The sequence below is a fragment of the Triturus cristatus genome, chromosome 4_1 (assembly GCF_964204655.1).
Source record: "Triturus cristatus chromosome 4_1, aTriCri1.1, whole genome shotgun sequence".
Taxonomy (NCBI): Eukaryota; Metazoa; Chordata; class Amphibia; order Caudata; family Salamandridae; genus Triturus; species Triturus cristatus.
In genome coordinates this window covers 1,099,190,352-1,099,212,582 of record NC_140585.1, presented here as the reverse complement: position 1 = coordinate 1,099,212,582, position 22,231 = coordinate 1,099,190,352, and the positions used below count along the sequence as shown (strand labels likewise).

The following is a 22,231-nucleotide window of genomic DNA, read 5'->3' as shown; positions in this document are numbered from 1 at the left end:
CCAAACTAAAATATATATTGTTTTGTTCCTAATTGTGTTCTCTTCTCGCTTAGATTTATGATCCAAATCATCAGCGATTTGAAGTGCCACTCAAAATTGAGTCCCCTTCCGAAGAAGCTGTTGACCCTGACTATGACATTGTCTTTAAGAATGATACATTCTTCCATTTTAAAATCGTAAGGAGAACTACAGGAGCAGTGCTGTAAGTACAATAATTTATGTGTCCGGCTTTGCCGATTTTCACTACTATATTCCATGTAATGTTGTTTGATGTAAAGCTACATTGGAATGATCTATGTGATCTAGACCAAAACTGACTTCTACAAATCTGTTGATGAGAAAGGTTTTCTATGAACTGGTTTCTACAACACTTCCAAAATGAGCAGCATTGATCAATTTTGAATCCAATCTGGTGAAAGACATTCATCGTGAAATATTGATTTCATTCCCTTTTTTATCTGGATCACCTAATCCCCTTTTGCCTTTTTCAGGTGAGAACATCATTTAATAAGCTCTTTTGTTAGAAGGGGTTCTGGATTCTCTCAGCTAACTTCTGTTTGTTTATTATTTTGCTCCTTTCTTCCTTTGACCACTTTTGATCCATTTATCCATAAGCTCTACCTTTTTTCCACAATATTTTTTGATCTCCCATGTGTACCTGCAAGCCAACACCCTTTCCACAAACTCCCTGCACCAGAACCTCATTAGCTGTATTCTGTATGCTGCCTGCTCCTTAGTCCTTCTGCCGTTCCACTTTCAGCAAGGGACACAGTGTACATGGAAGTCAGTTTACCACAACCCATGCTTTCTTTTTATTATGTGGAACCATCTTCCTATCCTTTAAACAACAAATAGGGCTGATTATGAGTCTGGTGGTGCAACAGTGGTGGTCCACTGTTGTGCTATTTGCGACTTCCAAAGTTATACCGGCGGTGGACCGCCGGCTGTGCCAGGGAACAGGCATTCCCTGGTGGTGGTGCAGCCGTGCCGCAATGCAATATGCTTAGCAGGGACTGGCGCAGTCCCGCTCCGCATATTACAATTTCTTGCACTGCCCTTCTTTTGATAAAGGAGCCCTGCCAAAAAAAGGCTGGTGGTGTAAGAATAAAAGGGGCCCTACAGGGCCCCCATGACCCCCCCGCCATGGGGATACATTCAGGGGGAGGCACAGCGTGTGCCCCCTGTCAATATTCCCACAAAGTTCCAGCACAGCATAGAAATCACTGTTCATGCCATGCTGGAACTTTTTTGCTGTTCCCATTGCGTTGATTATTTTCCAGGCACCGCCATGGGAAAGGCAAAGGACCGCTGGCTGTGTTACGAGTTACACATTTTTAACTCGAAATACTGCTGGTGGTCCTTACACGGTATTGGCGCAGAGGAGCCGGTGCCTTTGCGCCAAAGTTGTAATTGGGCACAAAGATACAAAATCAAAGACGCCAACCTATTGTTCAGTACAAAGCACTAGGTAAAGACTCAATCCTATCATTGCACTATTGGTAAGAATAACTCAAGAATCTCAATCCATCATTGTTTGTTTTACACAAAAAGTTAATGATAGAGTTGGCTAGGGAAGGCAGGACATTTGTTGGGGACATAAGTAGAAAGCAGGGAAGACAACTTTGGAAGACAAAGGAAAGCTGGGAGACCTAAATGTAGGGAGTTTTAAAATTAGATTGGAAAAGAAGGGTGTGTACATGATGTGGGTGGATGTCATGGAAAGAGGAAGTGCAATCACAGAGAGATAATTGCACACAGAGGATTACAATAATTCAGAGGAGACAAGAACGTAAGATTCGTGAATGAAATAAACGCTCATTGGGGACATCTGTGATTTATAGGTTACATCTGGCAAGGTCATTCCAGCATTCCATCCTTCTTAGGTCACTCATTTATTTGATACTGTTAAACTGAGTGGTAATAACACCAGTTATTTACAGCATACAGTAATGGGAGAAGTGTGGTATGATGCGCAGTAACCCTGGAATCACAGAAGTGCTGTGAAGTCACATTAATGGCATGATGCGTGCTATAGATATGTTAAATAACAGAAATATAAACTAATTATTACTATTATTATTAGTAGTAGTAGTAATAATACAACTACTACTAGTAGTGTTTGTAGAATAGTATACACTGCCCCACATGTTGCAATCAGTCTAGGCTATATTGATGCAATGTGAATTGATTTATGAAGGTCCAGGGAAAAAGGATTTAACTTATGCAAAGCCGAAAGTACATTGATGAACATGCATAGGTTATGCTTTGTTGCTGTTTTACATACATTCAAGTGACAGTTGCATAGTTATGCATCTTGCACATAGTTGTAGTGCATCGTGCACACTGGTGACTTGATCTTATTTCTCTAATGCTACAGTTATGTACACAAAAACCTACTCACTCTTGTATACAGTATAGGAAAAGAACCAATTCCAATATTATGTATCACTTCCCATTATTATTTATCACTTCCTAGAATCCCGCACCATACAAGTTGTGCTCTGGATGCTGGGCCTGACATGCAACAGGCTATTTTCTCATCACCCTTTTCCCTAGAGACCACCAGGATAGTCCTCTGTATGCACAGCAGACACCAGGCTCAAGGTCTGGCCTTTGACTTGAATTTGCGCTCACCCATTCTGCTGATCTAAAATAAATGCCACAGAAACAGCGTTGTGCCCGCCATGCTTTTTACATCTATATTATCATTTAAGAGTATGGCTCATTGCGGGATCTTACCACCCCCTGGAAGCAATGCTTACTACAAGGATTGCCTACATGCCCCAGGGTTCCGTAGGTCCAAAAGATCTAGACAGACAATAGCTTTCCCACCACCGATTAAACAAGAAGTTAGAATTAAAAATATATTCCCAAGAACACCACATCTCCTCACATTAAGGGCCAGATTACGAGTCTGGCGGTCCTTGAACCACCAGACTCGTGTTTGCGCTGCAGTGGCGGATCCAGCCACCGCATACCCCCGGTCCAACTGACCTATTACGACTCGAGTAGTCAGACCGCAATAGGACCGCCGGCTCCGCCAGGAAACCGCCGTTTCCTGGTGTAGGAGAGATGGTCAGAGGACGCAATGTTTTGCAGTACCACCACGGTCCCGCCAAGCAAATTACAAGTTTCCTCTCAGCCAGGCTTTTCATGGCGCATTCACTGCCATGAAAAGCCGGGCAGAAAGGAAACAAAGGGGGCCCTACAGGGGGGCATAACATGTGCCCCCCTGTGTGCATGCACATATGTTCCTGCACAGCATGGACTTATGAGTCCATGCCGTGCAGGAACCTTATTCGGCATTCCCATTGCGGTGCCTATTTATAAGGCACCACAGCCTTTGAAAGGGCACTGCAGGGGGAACCGCCACGCCGCCTGCCTGCCAGACTACAAATAAATCGTAATCTGTCGGGCAGGCAGCATGAGCTTGGGTTTAGTGGTGGAACGTGGATTTGCACCGCCATGCCACCGCTCTGCCAAAATCTCGTAATTTGGCCTTATACTGAAGTGATAATGGCTTCTGTGACTTAAACCTGCGAGATACTCTTAAATACACTCCGGGGAACGTGCTTCTGGCGAGTAGTGTAGAATGTAATGTAAAGTGCAGCACCGAGAGCGGTACTGCAGTGAGATAAGATCTGGAGCTCAGGCAAGGCAATATTTGGGAGCACAGTAGGGCTCCGCCAACAGGGGGCTACAGATTGTCTCCAGAACCAACTGCAAACTGTAGCCCCATAGTCACCGAAGGGGGAAGGAGAAAACTGTTTAAAATGGCAGCAAAAGCCCTTGCATTGGTCCCTGAAGGTGACGCTGTTTCAGTTGGATTCGGTCTGTTGAGCTTTTCTGAACCCGAGGAAGGCCCCTCCCATCCTCATGCCCTTGAAAAGGTCATTCCACCTGCATCATCCTTAGTGTGTTTTTTAAAGTGACCTCTCGCCCCCAAGGAAGACACTGTAACACTTCACTGTCGTCACATGCGCAACACGTCTTCGTGACACATTAACACACGTCCCCTTTTGTAACACTTCGACATGACACGTTATAGGATTCACATTTGTGCAGAAATTCCTGAAAATGCGTTTTCACTCCCCGCGGCCTTTGGAACAGAGTGCGTCCACGGTTCCGGCATTTGCAGGCGTGAGGTGTTATTTGGACGCACGCTCGTTGCATTCTCAGTTTAGGCATGTTGGACCTGACCTACTATCCATGGCTCTGTGAATAATTCAGACTGCTTTAAATGGTTTTCTAAAACAAAAAGGGAGCCGGTGTCTTTGTCTAATAAATGAGTGTTCTGGCAAGTAGCCAGCCTGTGAGCTGAAATATTGTGTAATATCTGCAGTTGCTATCTGACGACTTACTGAATAACATTAAGTTCGCTTTAAAATTCTTCCAAACACTTTACCCGTGTGCAAATAAATGCTCAGTTCTCACTTTGGTTACCTCGTGAGGAACAAACTCAAACCATCAGTCAAGAAGGTCAAAATGCACAAAAATACACGTGTGTGTATTTTAATAATTACTGTGTTCCCGTCTGCACTCTCTCTTCATCATTGACTATTGCTGAAAGAAAACACATTTTACTTCTAAAGTCCCTATTAATAAAATTCATTTGGAATGTTCTCTAGATTAGTGTTTTAAGTAAAAACAACAGAGAGCTGCTGAATGCAAGGGCCACAGCCAGAAGACCACGGTCTTGCACATTCGAATGGTGGCAGAGAGTCTTACCGTAATTATCATCCATGCATTATAGCCAGATTGTTTTCCCGACAGAAAAGCTCATCCTGTGGAGTATTTCTGCTGATTGGAAATTAACTGCTGTTTACTTGGTATTCCTTAAAAAGACGGCATCAAGGATCTGCATATAATAGTAGAACATTCTTGCCCTTCAAAGAATGGCAGCTAAGAAAAAGCATTGGCAAAGCCAATAGGTATCACCTGTGCAGGAGTTATTGGAGTGTCATGAAGTGGCATAAAGTGGAGTGGTGTAGAGTGTTGTGGAGTGGAGGGGGTTGGGGTATATTGGAAAGGCATAGAGTGAAGGGGCATAGAGTGGAGTACAGTGTCATAGAGTGGAGCGGCATGGAGTGTAATAGAGTGGAGTGGCATAGAGTGAAGTAAAGTGGCATGGAGTGGCAGAGAGGGAGCTGCGTACAGTGGAGTAGACTGTTGTGGTGTAAAGTAGAGTTGATTGTTGTTAGAGTGGAGGGGCACAGAATGGTGTAGAGTGTCATAGGATGAGTGGCAAATAGTGTTGTGGGGTGTCATGGAGGTAGTAGAATGTCGCAGAGTGCAGTAGAGTGGAAGGGAATAGAGTGGAGCAGAGTCTCGTGGAGTGGCATATGGTGTCTTGGAGGGCAGTAGAGTGGAGTAAAATGGCATGGAGTGCCATAGAGGGAGTTGCGTAGAGTATCGTAGAGCGGCGTAGATTGGAGTACACTGTCACAGAGTGAATTGGCATAGAGTGGATTAGAGTACAGTGTCCTAGAGTGGCATGCCATAGACTGGAGTGGAGTAGAGTGTCGCAGAGAGGAGTGCCATAGAAGGGATTTTCGTAAAGTGGAGCATCATAGAGTGGAGTGTCGTAAGAGTTCTAGAGTAGAGTGGCATAGTATATACTGGAGTAGAGTGTTGTGGAGTGGCGTAGAGAGGAGTTGCATAGGAAGGAGTTGCGTAGAGTAGAGTGATGGAGTAGTGTGCCATAGAGTGGAGTGGAGTAAAGTGGCATGGAGCAGCATAGAAGGAGTTGCGTAGAGAAGAGTGACGTAGAGTGACATGGAGTGGAGCGGAGTGTTGTAAAGTGGAGTGGAATAGAATGTCAAGCAGTGGAGTGGCACAGAGTGAAGTGGCGTAGAGAGGAGTGTCGTATAGTAGCATAGAATGGATTTGAGTAGACTGGAGTGACAAGCATAGAGGAGCAAAGTGTCATAAAGTGAAGTGGTTTAAAATGCAGTGGAGTGTCGTAGAGCATAGTACCGTGTCGTAGAGTGTTGTGGAGTAGTGTCGAGTGGCATAGAGTGGTGTGGCATTGAGTGGAGCGGCGTAAAATGGGGGGCACAGAGTGGCCGGTTGTAGAGTGGAGCGGTGTGTCGTAGAGCAGAGCAATGTGCCATAGAGTGGCATAGAGTGGAGTGGCGGCGGGTGGCATCGAGTGGAGTATGTGTTGTAGAGTAGAGTCTTTTAGAGTGGAGAGGCATAGAGTGGAGTGGCATGTTGTAAAACGGAGTAGAGTAGAGTGGTGTGGGGGAGTAGCATGTCATAGAGTGGAATGACATAGACTGGAATGTTGTAGAGTGGAGAGGAGTGATGTCACACAGTGAAGTGGAGTGTCACTGAACTGAGTGGCATGTCATAGAGTGTAGTAGAGTGGAGGGGCATAAAGCATAGTAGACTGGTGTAAAGAGGAGTGGTATAGAGAAGAGTGGTGTAGTATGGTGTATGCACAGTGTTGTAGCACACTACCATTACAGACAACACATTTTCAGTTGAAATGACCATTACATCAGTTGAAATGACGATTACATTTACACAGACATGTATTTTTACTAATAAAGGTATACAGTGCACAAATGATATGTGGAAATGTCATCACCTTGTGTATTGATTTATTTTGATCTTATTAAAATATTTGTTTCCACCATAATACAGAATTACAAAAAATATGTTTCATTTATACTTTCCTAATTCTGATGTATTCTGAAATAGCTGCACAGTTCATTTACAGACATTTACATTTTGTTGTGTGATAGAAAAACGCTTTTCCTTTCACAGCAAGATAGTCACAGAAATCCTTTCACTGTGAAGTCAGAGAAAGAAAAGTAAACACCAAGGTTTGTCAGAAGACAGAGTATTACATTTGATCTCTGTCTTTGAATGCACAGGAAATGTGGCAAGATAGGAACAAGATTTACAGAAAGTGAGCATTTTGTAATGAAGGAACGTAGTCTTCTTAAGTTAAAGATATTTATTTAAGCAGTAGACAACTGCAGGTGATGCTCCCTTTCCAGCCAGCATACCACTGATTGGAAAAGGAACATTCCTCATAACTCCAATGAAGTGTTCCAATACAGAACATAAGCATTTAAAGGTACATACTAGATTACAACATATCCTCTTCCCTTTACACACAAATGAAAAGAATATAAAATAAGTTTGAATTAAACTAAAAGCCATGTCATGGAATGTTAGAATAAGGAGTACGAACCAGATAGCATAAAAACATGTACAACTGTAACAAATGTTCAATTGTAAACATAATCCTCAAATACCTGGGTGGAACATGTTCCTAAAACTCCTTGTAACATCTCTCTGAATTCTCCCACCCAACACTTCCACATCATTCATAAGCAAGTAACCACTACAACCTTCCAATTCATTGTTTTCTTTTCCTAAGGCACAGCCCCCTTCCATCCTCTCATACAAAGCTACCTTGTGTTTATTCCATCTTTCCCATTTTCTAAAACAACATACAATTCATGTACTTCTTTTTGACTTTAAATGGTCCACGAAACTTGATACAACTTCCCTCAATCCTTCCACTTTTTACTTTAACTAAATCACCTGATTTAAAATTTTTATGTACACCCCAACCTTGCAACAGATTAATATGAAGGTCATTTCCATCAACAGTTTTTTTCATCCAGGCAGGAGACATTTTAGTGTTGGCATCACGTCCCCTCATCACTTTAAACGGAATTTCTTTAGTGATACCATTCTCTGTGGTGCGATAAGCCCACACAAGTTCTACCATTTTTTTTAACATCACCAAATGCCATCTGCACAACTCCTTTAATCAAACAATTTGCTCTCTCAACATCTCCATTGCCTTGTGGGTTGTACAATGATGTGCGTGAATGATTTATACCACAAGATTCCTAAAATAATCTCATCTCCCTAGATGTCAACTGAGTAACATTATCAGTGATTAACATGACAGGAAACCCTTCTTCTCTAAACACCTCTTCCATGATTTCATTGGTTTTTCTTGTGATAATTACATGCATAAACGTAACCCCCAGCCACTTAGAAAATACATCCACCATAACTAAAGCAAAATTACATTCCGAATTCAAAACTCTCATTGGACCAATAAAGTCCATTCAAACTGTGTGCCAAGGCTTCCCAGGATTGGTGATTTCCCCCATTATTGTCTGACTCCCAGCTTTCAGCCTTTCCTCACCTTCTTTATATTCAACACAAGCCATCACCCAACCAGTAACATTCTGGTCCATCCCTGGCCACCAATAATTCTCATGTAATCTCCTTTTTGTAAGTGTTTGACCAAGATGGCCTTCATGAGCTAACTTGAACAGCTCAAAACACACCCCTTGAGGAGGAACACATTTGTCTCCTCTAGAAATCAGACCTTCACCACAAACAGATAATTCATCAATAATTTTCACAAAAGGACGTACTGCAACAGGGACAGTACTTTCTCTTCTCACCCCTTTATTTACCATCTCTATGACCTGAGTCAAAACAACATCATCTCTCATACACTTGAACCAATGTTCTTTACCTATGGCACCCTGAGTAGTTCCAACTACATCATCTACAAATGCCACAGCACCTTCATCACCATACGCTTCTAACCCCTCTCTGTCAACTTCCTGCCACGGTAAGGGTTTTCTTGATAAACTGTCTGCTTGGGTATTCTTCCATCCAGGTAAGTATTCCACTTTGTATTGACATTCTTGTAAACGTGCTGCTAAACGAGCTAACCTTGCCAAAACATTTTCTGCTCCACCAGGCATTAAAACTTTCACAGTGGTATATGATCAGTTCTCAAAATAATTGGAAATCCCCAAACATACATCCTAAAGCATTTGGTTGCCCACGCTGCAGCCAACGCCTCTCTCGCCACCACCGAGTAATTTCTCTCAGTACTGGTGAGGGAGCGTGAGGCAAACGCTACAGAGCATTAACCTTCTTTGTGTTTCTGTGAAAATACCGCACCCAAACCCTCAGCACTTGCAACAACTGTAATAATTGACAATAGCCTTGTGTCAAAAGGAGTTAGCAGTTTGGCATTACATATTTCCATTTTGATATTTTCAAAATACATCTCTTGAGCTCCAGATCTCTCAAATGCACAACCCTTTCTCAAGATTCTTTTCAAATGTTCAGTTTTTTCTGCAAAATTCGTAACTAATTTTGCGTAATATTCTACTAGACCAAGAAATTATCTAAGTTGGTCTTTATCTCGTGGTGTTTCAACTTTCCATATTGCCTCCAATACATTTTTTTCCGGTTTAACCCCTGACGAAGACAAAGTATATCCAAGATACTCTGCTTCTTCCACATAGAATTTACATTTCTCTTTTTTAAGAGTTAGCCCTGCTTCAGCTATCTTATCTAATACTTTTTCCAAAATCATGTTATGACTAAAAACCGACTATCCAAAGATAAGAACGTCATCTTGAAAGTACACTACTCCATCAATGTCCTTAAGAACTTGGCCCATCATATGTTGAAATACACTTGCTGCTGATGAGAGTCCAAATGGCATTCTTGTGGATTGATAAACGCCTTCCATAGTAATAAAGGCTGTTAATTTTGTTTGAGTCTGGATGCAGTTTAATCTGATGGTATGCACTTTAAAAATCTAATTTTGAAAAATACTTTGCACCTTTCAGAGATAACACCAACTCCCCTATATTTGGAAGTGGAAAATTATCAGTTATGATATTTTGATTTACTGTGCGCAGATCTACACACAAGCGAAAACTGCCATCAGATTTGCCTGTAACTACAACCGGAGAAATCCAGCTTGAAGTTTCAACAGGTTCAATGATACCCTGAGAAACCATTTCCTTCAGCATGCGTTTACGTTCTTGATGAGCTACAATTGGTACTTTTCTAACTTTATGTTGAATGGGTACGGCACCTGGTTTTACTAAAATTTTGTGAACATAGTTTTTCAATAATCCTAGCTCATTGGAAAACACTTTACATGCTGCATTCACAATATCATAAGTGCTCACATCACTTACTGCTCAAACCTGATTCGGTGCACATGGATTTATTTTAATCCCCAAATCAGACTGATGTTGCCATCCAAGGATAGGAGGACCAGTCTTTGCCATACATACTTTACCTTTCACCGTTCTTTCTTGAAAGTTTGTCTCTGAGACTATGTAACCTTGGATATCTATTTGTTCTCCCTAATAGCCTCCTGGATTGATATCTTTTGGTGAAAGTTTCACATTTGGCCAACATTTTATGAACATATTTTCAGGTACAATTCTATATAATGATTCAGAATCTACCATAAGTTCCACAGAAACATTATCTATGACAAACATTGCTTTGGGTCTAGAACTCATAGACAAATCCTCCTCACCCTCTACATACAATAATCTATCTGTTAGTTCTTTCTCAGAAGGATTATCTTGTATCAAAGTTATATTCGTGCTATTATTAGATCTACACATGCGCGTAAAATGTCCTTTGCGACTTCAACGTCTACAATCTTTTCCTATAGCATAACAATTTTTAAAATTTGCAGTGTGAAACCCACTCCCACAGCTAAAACACACTCAAACCTGTTGTTTAAGATGGTTATTTGAAATCTTAGTAGATGCAAAAGAATAACTATGTCTAATATTTGCATTTTTCTTGCTTTTTTTTTCTCCTAAACTTCCCAGCATTTATTGCTGCAACATCTTCACCTTCAATACTTGACACTTCCCCATCAACTTTTCTTTTTTCCATTTCTCTTATGCAAGGTTCAGATTGTTCAACAACTTTCGCAATTTCTTTAGCATCATGTAAAGATGGATTAATTGCAGCCCAAAGTCTCTCTTGCATTTTTTGGTTTTTGCATTGTACAATGAGTTAGTCACGGATCATCTCTTCTCTCATGACCCTAGATTGACATTTTACTGATAATTCCCTTAACCTAGATACAAATTGGTCCACCGTCTCATCTATTTTCTGTGGTTGGGTATAAAACGTATACCAAGACATCACTATGTTGGTTTCTTTTGCAAATGTCCTTTCCAATCTCACCTTGGCTTCAAGATACACATTTTTAATTTGTTGACCATTTCCCCTTGTGGCCACAGGTAAATACTTAAATATATGTTGCCCCTCCTTTCCTAAAGTACTTAATAACAGAGCTTTCTTCCTTGAATGACTAAATTCACCACCATCAAGTGCTTCAAAATAATTTTTGAACACTTCAATCCACTCTTCCCACTTGATAGATGGAGTACCTGCTTGTGCTAAAAATGGGGGTGGTGAGATTATTGCTGCTTCCATGGCTACTGTATAAAAAAAATAATATATTATTTGTTGGTACTAATCAAAATTTACAATATGCCTAACTACAATCATTGTTACTGGAATAAACAAATTTTAAATTGAAATTGAGTTGTGATGTGCTTATTACCGAAGCGTGTGAAAGCACTCTAAAAGGTGGGCTTCTCACGAGGAAAAACAAAGTGAAAGTGATCTTGGATTTGCACCAACGTACATATACCAATTTGTTGTACTCTTTTTTTTTTACAGTAAACAGTACCTTGCTCAATAAGAGTGCTCATTGCGTGATGTAGTCTTGTTGCTTCGAAGTATTAATCCGTAATACGTTTTACTTGTGAGGCGGTGTTATCTGCAAAAGGAAATAGTCGCTTGTAGTATGCCTCGCTAGAAATATTCACTTTGTCAGCTTCAAAGATGGTGGCACGTTACGTTACGCACGTGAGCGTACCGCATACTCAGATGACACAGTAGAACACCGTAAAAGGTATTTCCGAACTCTACCACACAGCTCCAAAAACGCAAGCCATGGAATGTTGGACCTCGAGCATCACAAGCATTTGAATAACATGCATACCAATGTCCAACAGTTGCCAGCACAAACAATGATTTAAGTCTTAGTCAGAAGTAAGCAAATTAAATACTTTAGATTTGCAGTGGATCTTCGTGATGCCGGTTCAAAATTGCTCCTCTTCGTACTTATTTTCGGTAAACTGTTTCTCTTGAAACGTGAAATCATGTACATTAATCTCAAGTCTTGCATGAGTTCTCCATCACCAGACAGCAGTTGAGATTGGCTGGAATCGTCGCCAATTTTGTAATGGAGGAATGTAGTCTTCTTAAGTTAAAGATATTTATTTAAGCAGTAGACAACTGCAGGTGCTGCTCCCTTTCCAGCCGTTACAACATACAAATGATGGACGGAATGCTGAAAATGCAGACATTCTCCCCCAGTCAAGAGATCTGGGTTAAATCCATCGTTCTTTTGCCCACTACACCACCCCAGTTTAGACATGGCCATATGCAAATCAGTCTTGACCCTGTGCCTCATGGGAACAGTCCAGCCCGAACTGCCAAGCCATGTCTTCCCTGGACCGGAATCAAGCATCCTAGGACCGGTTTCTGGCTATCAGCCGTCATCAACCAAGATAGCTTGACTCCAGTGGCGTAGTGAGCACGGGTCCCACGTCTGGGAATACCCATCCCACTTAGGGCGAAAAGCGTTACAACATACAAATGATGGACGGAATGCTGAAAATGCAGACATTCTCCCCCAGTCAAGAGATCTGGGTTAAATCCATCGTTCTTTTGCCCACTACACCACCCCAGTTTAGACATGGCCATATGCAAATCAGTCTTGACCCTGTGCCTCATGGGAACAGTCCAGCCCGAACTGCCAAGCCATGTCTTCCCTGGACCGGAATCAAGCATCCTAGGACCGGTTTCTGGCTATCAGCCGTCATCAACCAAGATAGCTTGACTCCAGTGGCGTAGTGAGCACGGGTCCCACGTCTGGGAATACCCATCCCACTTAGGGCGAAAAGCGTTACAACATACAAATGATGGACGGAATGCTGAAAATGCAGACATTCTCCCCCAGTCAAGAGATCTGGGTTAAATCCATCGTTCTTTTGCCCACTACACCACCCCAGTTTAGACATGGCCATATGCAAATCAGTCTTGACCCTGTGCCTCATGGGAACAGTCCAGCCCGAACTGCCAAGCCATGTCTTCCCTGGACCGGAATCAAGCATCCTAGGACCGGTTTCTGGCTATCAGCCGTCATCAACCAAGATAGCTTGACTCCAGTGGCGTAGTGAGCACGGGTCCCACGTCTGGGAATACCCATCCCACTTAGGGCGAAAAGCGTTACAACATACAAATGATGGACGGAATGCTGAAAATGCAGACATTCTCCCCCAGTCAAGAGATCTGGGTTAAATCCATCGTTCTTTTGCCCACTACACCACCCCAGTTTAGACATGGCCATATGCAAATCAGTCTTGACCCTGTGCCTCATGGGAACAGTCCAGCCCGAACTGCCAAGCCATGTCTTCCCTGGACCGGAATCAAGCATCCTAGGACCGGTTTCTGGCTATCAGCCGTCATCAACCAAGATAGCTTGACTCCAGTGGCGTAGTGAGCACGGGTCCCACGTCTGGGAATACCCATCCCACTTAGGGCGAAAAGCGTTACAACATACAAATGATGGACGGAATGCTGAAAATGCAGACATTCTCCCCCAGTCAAGAGATCTGGGTTAAATCCATCGTTCTTTTGCCCACTACACCACCCCAGTTTAGACATGGCCATATGCAAATCAGTCTTGACCCTGTGCCTCATGGGAACAGTCCAGCCCGAACTGCCAAGCCATGTCTTCCCTGGACCGGAATCAAGCATCCTAGGACCGGTTTCTGGCTATCAGCCGTCATCAACCAAGATAGCTTGACTCCAGTGGCGTAGTGAGCACGGGTCCCACGTCTGGGAATACCCATCCCACTTAGGGCGAAAAGCGTTACAACATACAAATGATGGACGGAATGCTGAAAATGCAGACATTCTCCCCCAGTCAAGAGATCTGGGTTAAATCCATCGTTCTTTTGCCCACTACACCACCCCAGTTTAGACATGGCCATATGCAAATCAGTCTTGACCCTGTGCCTCATGGGAACAGTCCAGCCCGAACTGCCAAGCCATGTCTTCCCTGGACCGGAATCAAGCATCCTAGGACCGGTTTCTGGCTATCAGCCGTCATCAACCAAGATAGCTTGACTCCAGTGGCGTAGTGAGCACGGGTCCCACGTCTGGGAATACCCATCCCACTTAGGGCGAAAAGCGTTACAACATACAAATGAATGACGGAATGCTGAAAATGCAGACATTCTCCCCCAGTCAAGAGATCTGGGTTAAATCCATCGTTCTTTTGCCCACTACACCACCCCAGTTTAGACATGGCCATATGCAAATCAGTCTTGACCCTGTGCCTCATGGGAACAGTCCAGCCCGAACTGCCAAGCCATGTCTTCCCTGGACCGGAATCAAGCATCCTAGGACCGGTTTCTGGCTATCAGCCGTCATCAACCAAGATAGCTTGACTCCAGTGGCGTAGTGAGCACGGGTCCCACGTCTGGGAATACCCATCCCACTTAGGGCGAAAAGCGTTACAACATACAAATGATGGACGGAATGCTGAAAATGCAGACATTCTCCCCCAGTCAAGAGATCTGGGTTAAATCCATCGTTCTTTTGCCCACTACACCACCCCAGTTTAGACATGGCCATATGCAAATCAGTCTTGACCCTGTGCCTCATGGGAACAGTCCAGCCCGAACTGCCAAGCCATGTCTTCCCTGGACCGGAATCAAGCATCCTAGGACCGGTTTCTGGCTATCAGCCGTCATCAACCAAGATAGCTTGACTCCAGTGGCGTAGTGAGCACGGGTCCCACGTCTGGGAATACCCATCCCACTTAGGGCGAAAAGCGTTACAACATACAAATGATGGACGGAATGCTGAAAATGCAGACATTCTCCCCCAGTCAAGAGATCTGGGTTAAATACATCGTTCTTTTGCCCACTACACCACCCCAGTTTAGACATGGCCATATGCAAATCAGTCTTGACCCTGTGCCTCATGGGAACAGTCCAGCCCGAACTGCCAAGCCATGTCTTCCCTGGACCGGAATCAAGCATCCTAGGACCGGTTTCTGGCTATCAGCCGTCATCAACCAAGATAGCTTGACTCCAGTGGCGTAGTGAGCACGGGTCCCACGTCTGGGAATACCCATCCCACTTAGGGCGAAAAGCGTTACAACATACAAATGATGGACGGAATGCTGAAAATGCAGACATTCTCCCCCAGTCAAGAACGATGGATTTAACCCAGATCTCTTGACTGGGGGAGAATGTCTGCATTGTCAGCATTCCGTCCATCATTTGTTTGTTGTAACGCTTTTCGCCCTAAGTGGGATGGGTATTCCCAGACGTGGGACCCGTGCTCACTACGCCACTGGAGTCAAGCTATCCTGGCTGATGACGGCTGATAGCCAGAAACCGGTCCTAGGATGCTTGATTCCGGTCCAGGGAAGACATGGCTTGGCAGTTCGGGCTGGACTGTTCCCATGAGGCACAGGGTCAAGACTGATTTGCATATGGCCATGTCTAAACTGGGGTGGTGTAGTGGGCAAAAGAACGATGGATTTAACCCAGATCTCTTGACTGGGGGAGAATGTCTGCATTGTCAGCATTCCGTCCATCATTTGTTTGTTGTAACGCTTTTCGCCCTAAGTGGGATGGGTATTCCCAGACGTGGGACCCGTGCTCACTACGCCACTGGAGTCAAGCTATCCTGGCTGATGACGGCTGATAGCCAGAAACCGGTCCTAGGATGCTTGATTCCGGTCCAGGGAAGACATGGCTTGGCAGTTCGGGCTGGACTGTTCCCATGAGGCACAGGGTCAAGACTGATTTGCATATGGCCATGTCTAAACTGGGGTGGTGTAGTGGGCAAAAGAACGATGGATTTAACCCAGATCTCTTGACTGGGGGAGAATGTCTGCATTGTCAGCATTCCGTCCATCATTTGTTTGTTGTAACGCTTTTCGCCCTAAGTGGGATGGGTATTCCCAGACGTGGGACCCGTGCTCACTACGCCACTGGAGTCAAGCTATCCTGGCTGATGACGGCTGATAGCCAGAAACCGGTCCTAGGATGCTTGATTCCGGTCCAGGGAAGACATGGCTTGGCAGTTCGGGCTGGACTGTTCCCATGAGGCACAGGGTCAAGACTGATTTGCATATGGCCATGTCTAAACTGGGGTGGTGTAGTGGGCAAAAGAACGATGGATTTAACCCAGATCTCTTGACTGGGGGAGAATGTCTGCATTGTCAGCATTCCGTCCATCATTTGTTTGTTGTAACGCTTTTCGCCCTAAGTGGGATGGGTATTCCCAGACGTGGGACCCGTGCTCACTACGCCACTGGAGTCAAGCTATCCTGGCTGATGACGGCTGATAGCCAGAAACCGGTCCTAGGATGCTTGATTCCGGTCCAGGGAAGACATGGCTTGGCAGTTCGGGCTGGACTGTTCCCATGAGGCACAGGGTCAAGACTGATTTGCATATGGCCATGTCTAAACTGGGGTGGTGTAGTGGGCAAAAGAACGATGGATTTAACCCAGATCTCTTGACTGGGGGAGAATGTCTGCATTGTCAGCATTCCGTCCATCATTTGTTTGTTGTAACGCTTTTCGCCCTAAGTGGGATGGGTATTCCCAGACGTGGGACCCGTGCTCACTACGCCACTGGAGTCAAGCTATCCTGGCTGATGACGGCTGATAGCCAGAAACCGGTCCTAGGATGCTTGATTCCGGTCCAGGGAAGACATGGCTTGGCAGTTCGGGCTGGACTGTTCCCATGAGGCACAGGGTCAAGACTGATTTGCATATGGCCATGTCTAAACTGGGGTGGTGTAGTGGGCAAAAGAACGATGGATTTAACCCAGATCTCTTGACTGGGGGAGAATGTCTGCATTGTCAGCATTCCGTCCATCATTTGTTTGTTGTAACGCTTTTCGCCCTAAGTGGGATGGGTATTCCCAGACGTGGGACCCGTGCTCACTACGCCACTGGAGTCAAGCTATCCTGGCTGATGACGGCTGATAGCCAGAAACCGGTCCTAGGATGCTTGATTCCGGTCCAGGGAAGACATGGCTTGGCAGTTCGGGCTGGACTGTTCCCATGAGGCACAGGGTCAAGACTGATTTGCATATGGCCATGTCTAAACTGGGGTGGTGTAGTGGGCAAAAGAACGATGGATTTAACCCAGATCTCTTGACTGGGGGAGAATGTCTGCATTGTCAGCATTCCGTCCATCATTTGTTTGTTGTAACGCTTTTCGCCCTAAGTGGGATGGGTATTCCCAGACGTGGGACCCGTGCTCACTACGCCACTGGAGTCAAGCTATCCTGGCTGATGACGGCTGATAGCCAGAAACCGGTCCTAGGATGCTTGATTCCGGTCCAGGGAAGACATGGCTTGGCAGTTCGGGCTGGACTGTTCCCATGAGGCACAGGGTCAAGACTGATTTGCATATGGCCATGTCTAAACTGGGGTGGTGTAGTGGGCAAAAGAACGATGGATTTAACCCAGATCTCTTGACTGGGGGAGAATGTCTGCATTGTCAGCATTCCGTCCATCATTTGTTTGTTGTAACGCTTTTCGCCCTAAGTGGGATGGGTATTCCCAGACGTGGGACCCGTGCTCACTACGCCACTGGAGTCAAGCTATCCTGGCTGATGACGGCTGATAGCCAGAAACCGGTCCTAGGATGCTTGATTCCGGTCCAGGGAAGACATGGCTTGGCAGTTCGGGCTGGACTGTTCCCATGAGGCACAGGGTCAAGACTGATTTGCATATGGCCATGTCTAAACTGGGGTGGTGTAGTGGGCAAAAGAACGATGGATTTAACCCAGATCTCTTGACTGGGGGAGAATGTCTGCATTGTCAGCATTCCGTCCATCATTTGTTTGTTGTAACGCTTTTCGCCCTAAGTGGGATGGGTATTCCCAGACGTGGGACCCGTGCTCACTACGCCACTGGAGTCAAGCTATCCTGGCTGATGACGGCTGATAGCCAGAAACCGGTCCTAGGATGCTTGATTCCGGTCCAGGGAAGACATGGCTTGGCAGTTCGGGCTGGACTGTTCCCATGAGGCACAGGGTCAAGACTGATTTGCATATGGCCATGTCTAAACTGGGGTGGTGTAGTGGGCAAAAGAACGATGGATTTAACCCAGATCTCTTGACTGGGGGAGAATGTCTGCATTGTCAGCATTCCGTCCATCATTTGTTTGTTGTAACGCTTTTCGCCCTAAGTGGGATGGGTATTCCCAGACGTGGGACCCGTGCTCACTACGCCACTGGAGTCAAGCTATCCTGGCTGATGACGGCTGATAGCCAGAAACCGGTCCTAGGATGCTTGATTCCGGTCCAGGGAAGACATGGCTTGGCAGTTCGGGCTGGACTGTTCCCATGAGGCACAGGGTCAAGACTGATTTGCATATGGCCATGTCTAAACTGGGGTGGTGTAGTGGGCAAAAGAACGATGGATTTAACCCAGATCTCTTGACTGGGGGAGAATGTCTGCATTGTCAGCATTCCGTCCATCATTTGTTTGTTGTAACGCTTTTCGCCCTAAGTGGGATGGGTATTCCCAGACGTGGGACCCGTGCTCACTACGCCACTGGAGTCAAGCTATCCTGGCTGATGACGGCTGATAGCCAGAAACCGGTCCTAGGATGCTTGATTCCGGTCCAGGGAAGACATGGCTTGGCAGTTCGGGCTGGACTGTTCCCATGAGGCACAGGGTCAAGACTGATTTGCATATGGCCATGTCTAAACTGGGGTGGTGTAGTGGGCAAAAGAACGATGGATTTAACCCAGATCTCTTGACTGGGGGAGAATGTCTGCATTGTCAGCATTCCGTCCATCATTTGTTTGTTGTAACGCTTTTCGCCCTAAGTGGGATGGGTATTCCCAGACGTGGGACCCGTGCTCACTACGCCACTGGAGTCAAGCTATCCTGGCTGATGACGGCTGATAGCCAGAAACCGGTCCTAGGATGCTTGATTCCGGTCCAGGGAAGACATGGCTTGGCAGTTCGGGCTGGACTGTTCCCATGAGGCACAGGGTCAAGACTGATTTGCATATGGCCATGTCTAAACTGGGGTGGTGTAGTGGGCAAAAGAACGATGGATTTAACCCAGATCTCTTGACTGGGGGAGAATGTCTGCATTGTCAGCATTCCGTCCATCATTTGTTTGTTGTAACGCTTTTCGCCCTAAGTGGGATGGGTATTCCCAGACGTGGGACCCGTGCTCACTACGCCACTGGAGTCAAGCTATCCTGGCTGATGACGGCTGATAGCCAGAAACCGGTCCTAGGATGCTTGATTCCGGTCCAGGGAAGACATGGCTTGGCAGTTCGGGCTGGACTGTTCCCATGAGGCACAGGGTCAAGACTGATTTGCATATGGCCATGTCTAAACTGGGGTGGTGTAGTGGGCAAAAGAACGATGGATTTAACCCAGATCTCTTGACTGGGGGAGAATGTCTGCATTGTCAGCATTCCGTCCATCATTTGTTTGTTGTAACGCTCCCTTTCCAGCCAGCAAACAACCGATTGGAAAAGGAACATTCCACATAACTCCAATGAAGTTTTCCAATACAGAACATAAGCATTTAAAGGTACATACTAGATTACAACAGAGCACTTGTGGAAGAATTCAGTAAATAGTCTGTGCTCCATGTGAGCGTCTAATTCAAGCTGGACAGCCTAAAACAAATACAGCCAACAAATAGAAAGCGAGCAACTGTGAACTACAAAGCACAAACCCAATTGTGAGCAATGGGCGGAATGCATTCCCAGGGAAGCATTCAGAATGCCCCCAAGATGTCATTATTGACCAAGACAGCTGCGCTGTCTGGTAGGCTTTGACTTAAAAATGGTGAGCACTGCAAATATCATTCTCCATTTTAATAACTGAAATACAAACAGTAATGTTTTATTAATCATACTAATGTATAAAAAAGAAGCTATGGAGTACAAGTTACATTTAGTTAAAGGATTGTATAAGTTGCTACAACAGGTGCATTACTGCAGGGCTGCTTTACTGCTTGCAAGTCACTGTTAAACGAAATGGTGAAATCTCCCCAACCTTATCCTCTAAAACCTCTATATCCCGCTACTAAAACAAATTATATATACATTATTTTGCACATCAACACAATTTGCCAAACACACAAATGAAAAGAAATTAAATGTATACAATGAAAAAGACTAAAATAAAATACATACAAAATAACATTTGAAACAATATTATATACAACAATATTTTCTCATTTATATTTTTTACAGCAATATTAAAAACAACACTTGGGGTCTGTTGACCAGCATGGCAGTCCATAAGACCGGCATACCTGCAGTGGCAGTTCGACCACCCGATTACGACCATAGCGGTCAGAATCTCGGATTCCCGCAGCGGTGTAGAAAGTGGCAGGGAATGGAGGTAGTGCTGATGCCCGCACCGCTGTGCTAATCATAACCTACATTGCCGCTGACTTTTGGCGGAAAGGCAGAGAAGGGGTCCCAAACAAGTTCTCATGGTATTTTAGTCAATTGGGCATTGTGACTGGGGCACATGTTGTGACCCCCCTATTACTGCACTGTCATGCACGACAAGGTGCATGGCGCTTCAGTGCAGCGGCATTGCCTTCAGGCTTTCTCTGTGAGCCGAAGCATGCAGCTGCCGCAAGACCGCCTCCAGCACATTGCCAGCCCGGTGGTAAACTCCAAATGCGGTGGTCAAGATGTCGCCAGCTTTGCACCATTTTCCCAACCTCTGACACTGCGGCATGGCGGTCCGACTACCAAGGATATAATAAGGCCCATAAATTATATTCTGACCTTGGATTTTCCGGATCGACAATATTTTTGACATCCCCATTTTCTTGACCCAATATTTTTTTATTTGATATTTTGTTCAAACACCATTAAAACTCCAGAAAACAAAAAAGTCATGAAATACACACATCTAGGAAGATCATTGCAGGAAACCACCAGAACTAAAGCTAACTGTATAAAATAGAGTTATCCTACCATTGCCTCTAACACTAAGGGCCTTATTATCACTTTGGCGGTCTCAGAGCAGTGCTGCCTCGCTGCCGCCCTGCTGCCGCCACGCTCAGAGACCCCCAAAGCAATTTAAGACTGCCTGCCAGAGTACGACTTATTTTTACTTGGCGGGCCCCACTGCATGCACCCCATGGTACAGAGGCAACAGGGGGCCCTGTAGGACACCTTTTGTTCCCTCACGGACACGCTTTTCATGGTGAAGAAACTCCTAATATGCTTGGAATTCCCGCATATTAGAGGCCTCAGACCACTGCGTCACCGCTAGAGATCATGGATCCCTGGCAGCAGCAGTGGGCCTGTTGCAGTCCAACCACCACAGTCCTTATGCGAGGGGAGGACCGCCAGTCTGGTGGCCCACGGACCGCCACCATGGGTTTGACGATCCATTGGACCACCAAACTTGTAAAAAGGGGCTAAGGCCATCATTATGCATAACCTGGGAAAGGCTAATATTTTCCCATCCTCTGAGTTATGGGGAAATATGAGGACCTAGGTTGCTGGTAACGTACTGGTATTTTCTGAAGCAATGAAAATCCAGCCCTTTGTGTGGTGGACTCTGAGGGGCCACTATGAGATGAGGAATTACCAGGGTATTTGATATTTCGAGATTTAATTTCCTCTGTAATTCCTTATTAGGCCTGAACTCTCACTGGGAAATTTAAACTGCTGACAGCTGCTGAAATCTCCAGAAGAAAGTAAATTGATCCACAGTGTTCTATGGATCTCATCATTCCAATACGGATTGTAACTGCTGCTACCAATCTCATTGAATTTATGTGACCACATTTGTTTTTATAATTCTTTTAATTAATCTTATAGTTTACGCAAATGAAAACAGTACAAAGTTGCATGCATTCAGGTGGTGGATACAGTTATTGTAATGGCATTGAACCACAGATCCCCTTTCACCCAAGCAGTCAGTAGATGATCTTCCTGCAGTCCTGTGAGGGCAGAACAGTATCAGTAAAATGTATACTGGCTCTACGGACTCCATGTACCCCCAAATTTGTGAATGCTTTTTGGGAAGTGACCACATTTAATGGTGGGCTTAGTACCTTTGGAGGCTAAACCTCAGACAGTATCCCCAACAAGGTACTCCTAGATTTGAATTCCATATTTAATTATACATATCTAGAGTAGTTAGCAGGACTATCAAGAGCAGCAAAAAAATAATGCAATTCTCCAGGATCCATATAACGTAGAAGGAGATCCATGACAGCAGGAGACAAGCCAGGAGCAGGACGTCCATGATGCAATGTTTCTAGACTAGGGCTAATCTAGTGT

General features: G+C 44.9%; 1 protein-coding gene across 1 annotated transcript in view; it reads left to right on the top strand.

Moving 5' to 3' along the window:
* The window catches only part of LOC146856076 (lysosomal alpha-glucosidase-like), an 829,176-nt gene that overhangs the window by 65,139 nt on the left and 741,806 nt on the right, over positions 1 to 22,231 (top strand). The window contains exon 4 of the mRNA XM_085654093.1: positions 54 to 202. Coding sequence (XP_085510219.1) covers positions 54 to 202 — 149 coding nt within the window. The remainder of the gene's footprint in view (positions 1 to 53; positions 203 to 22,231) is intronic.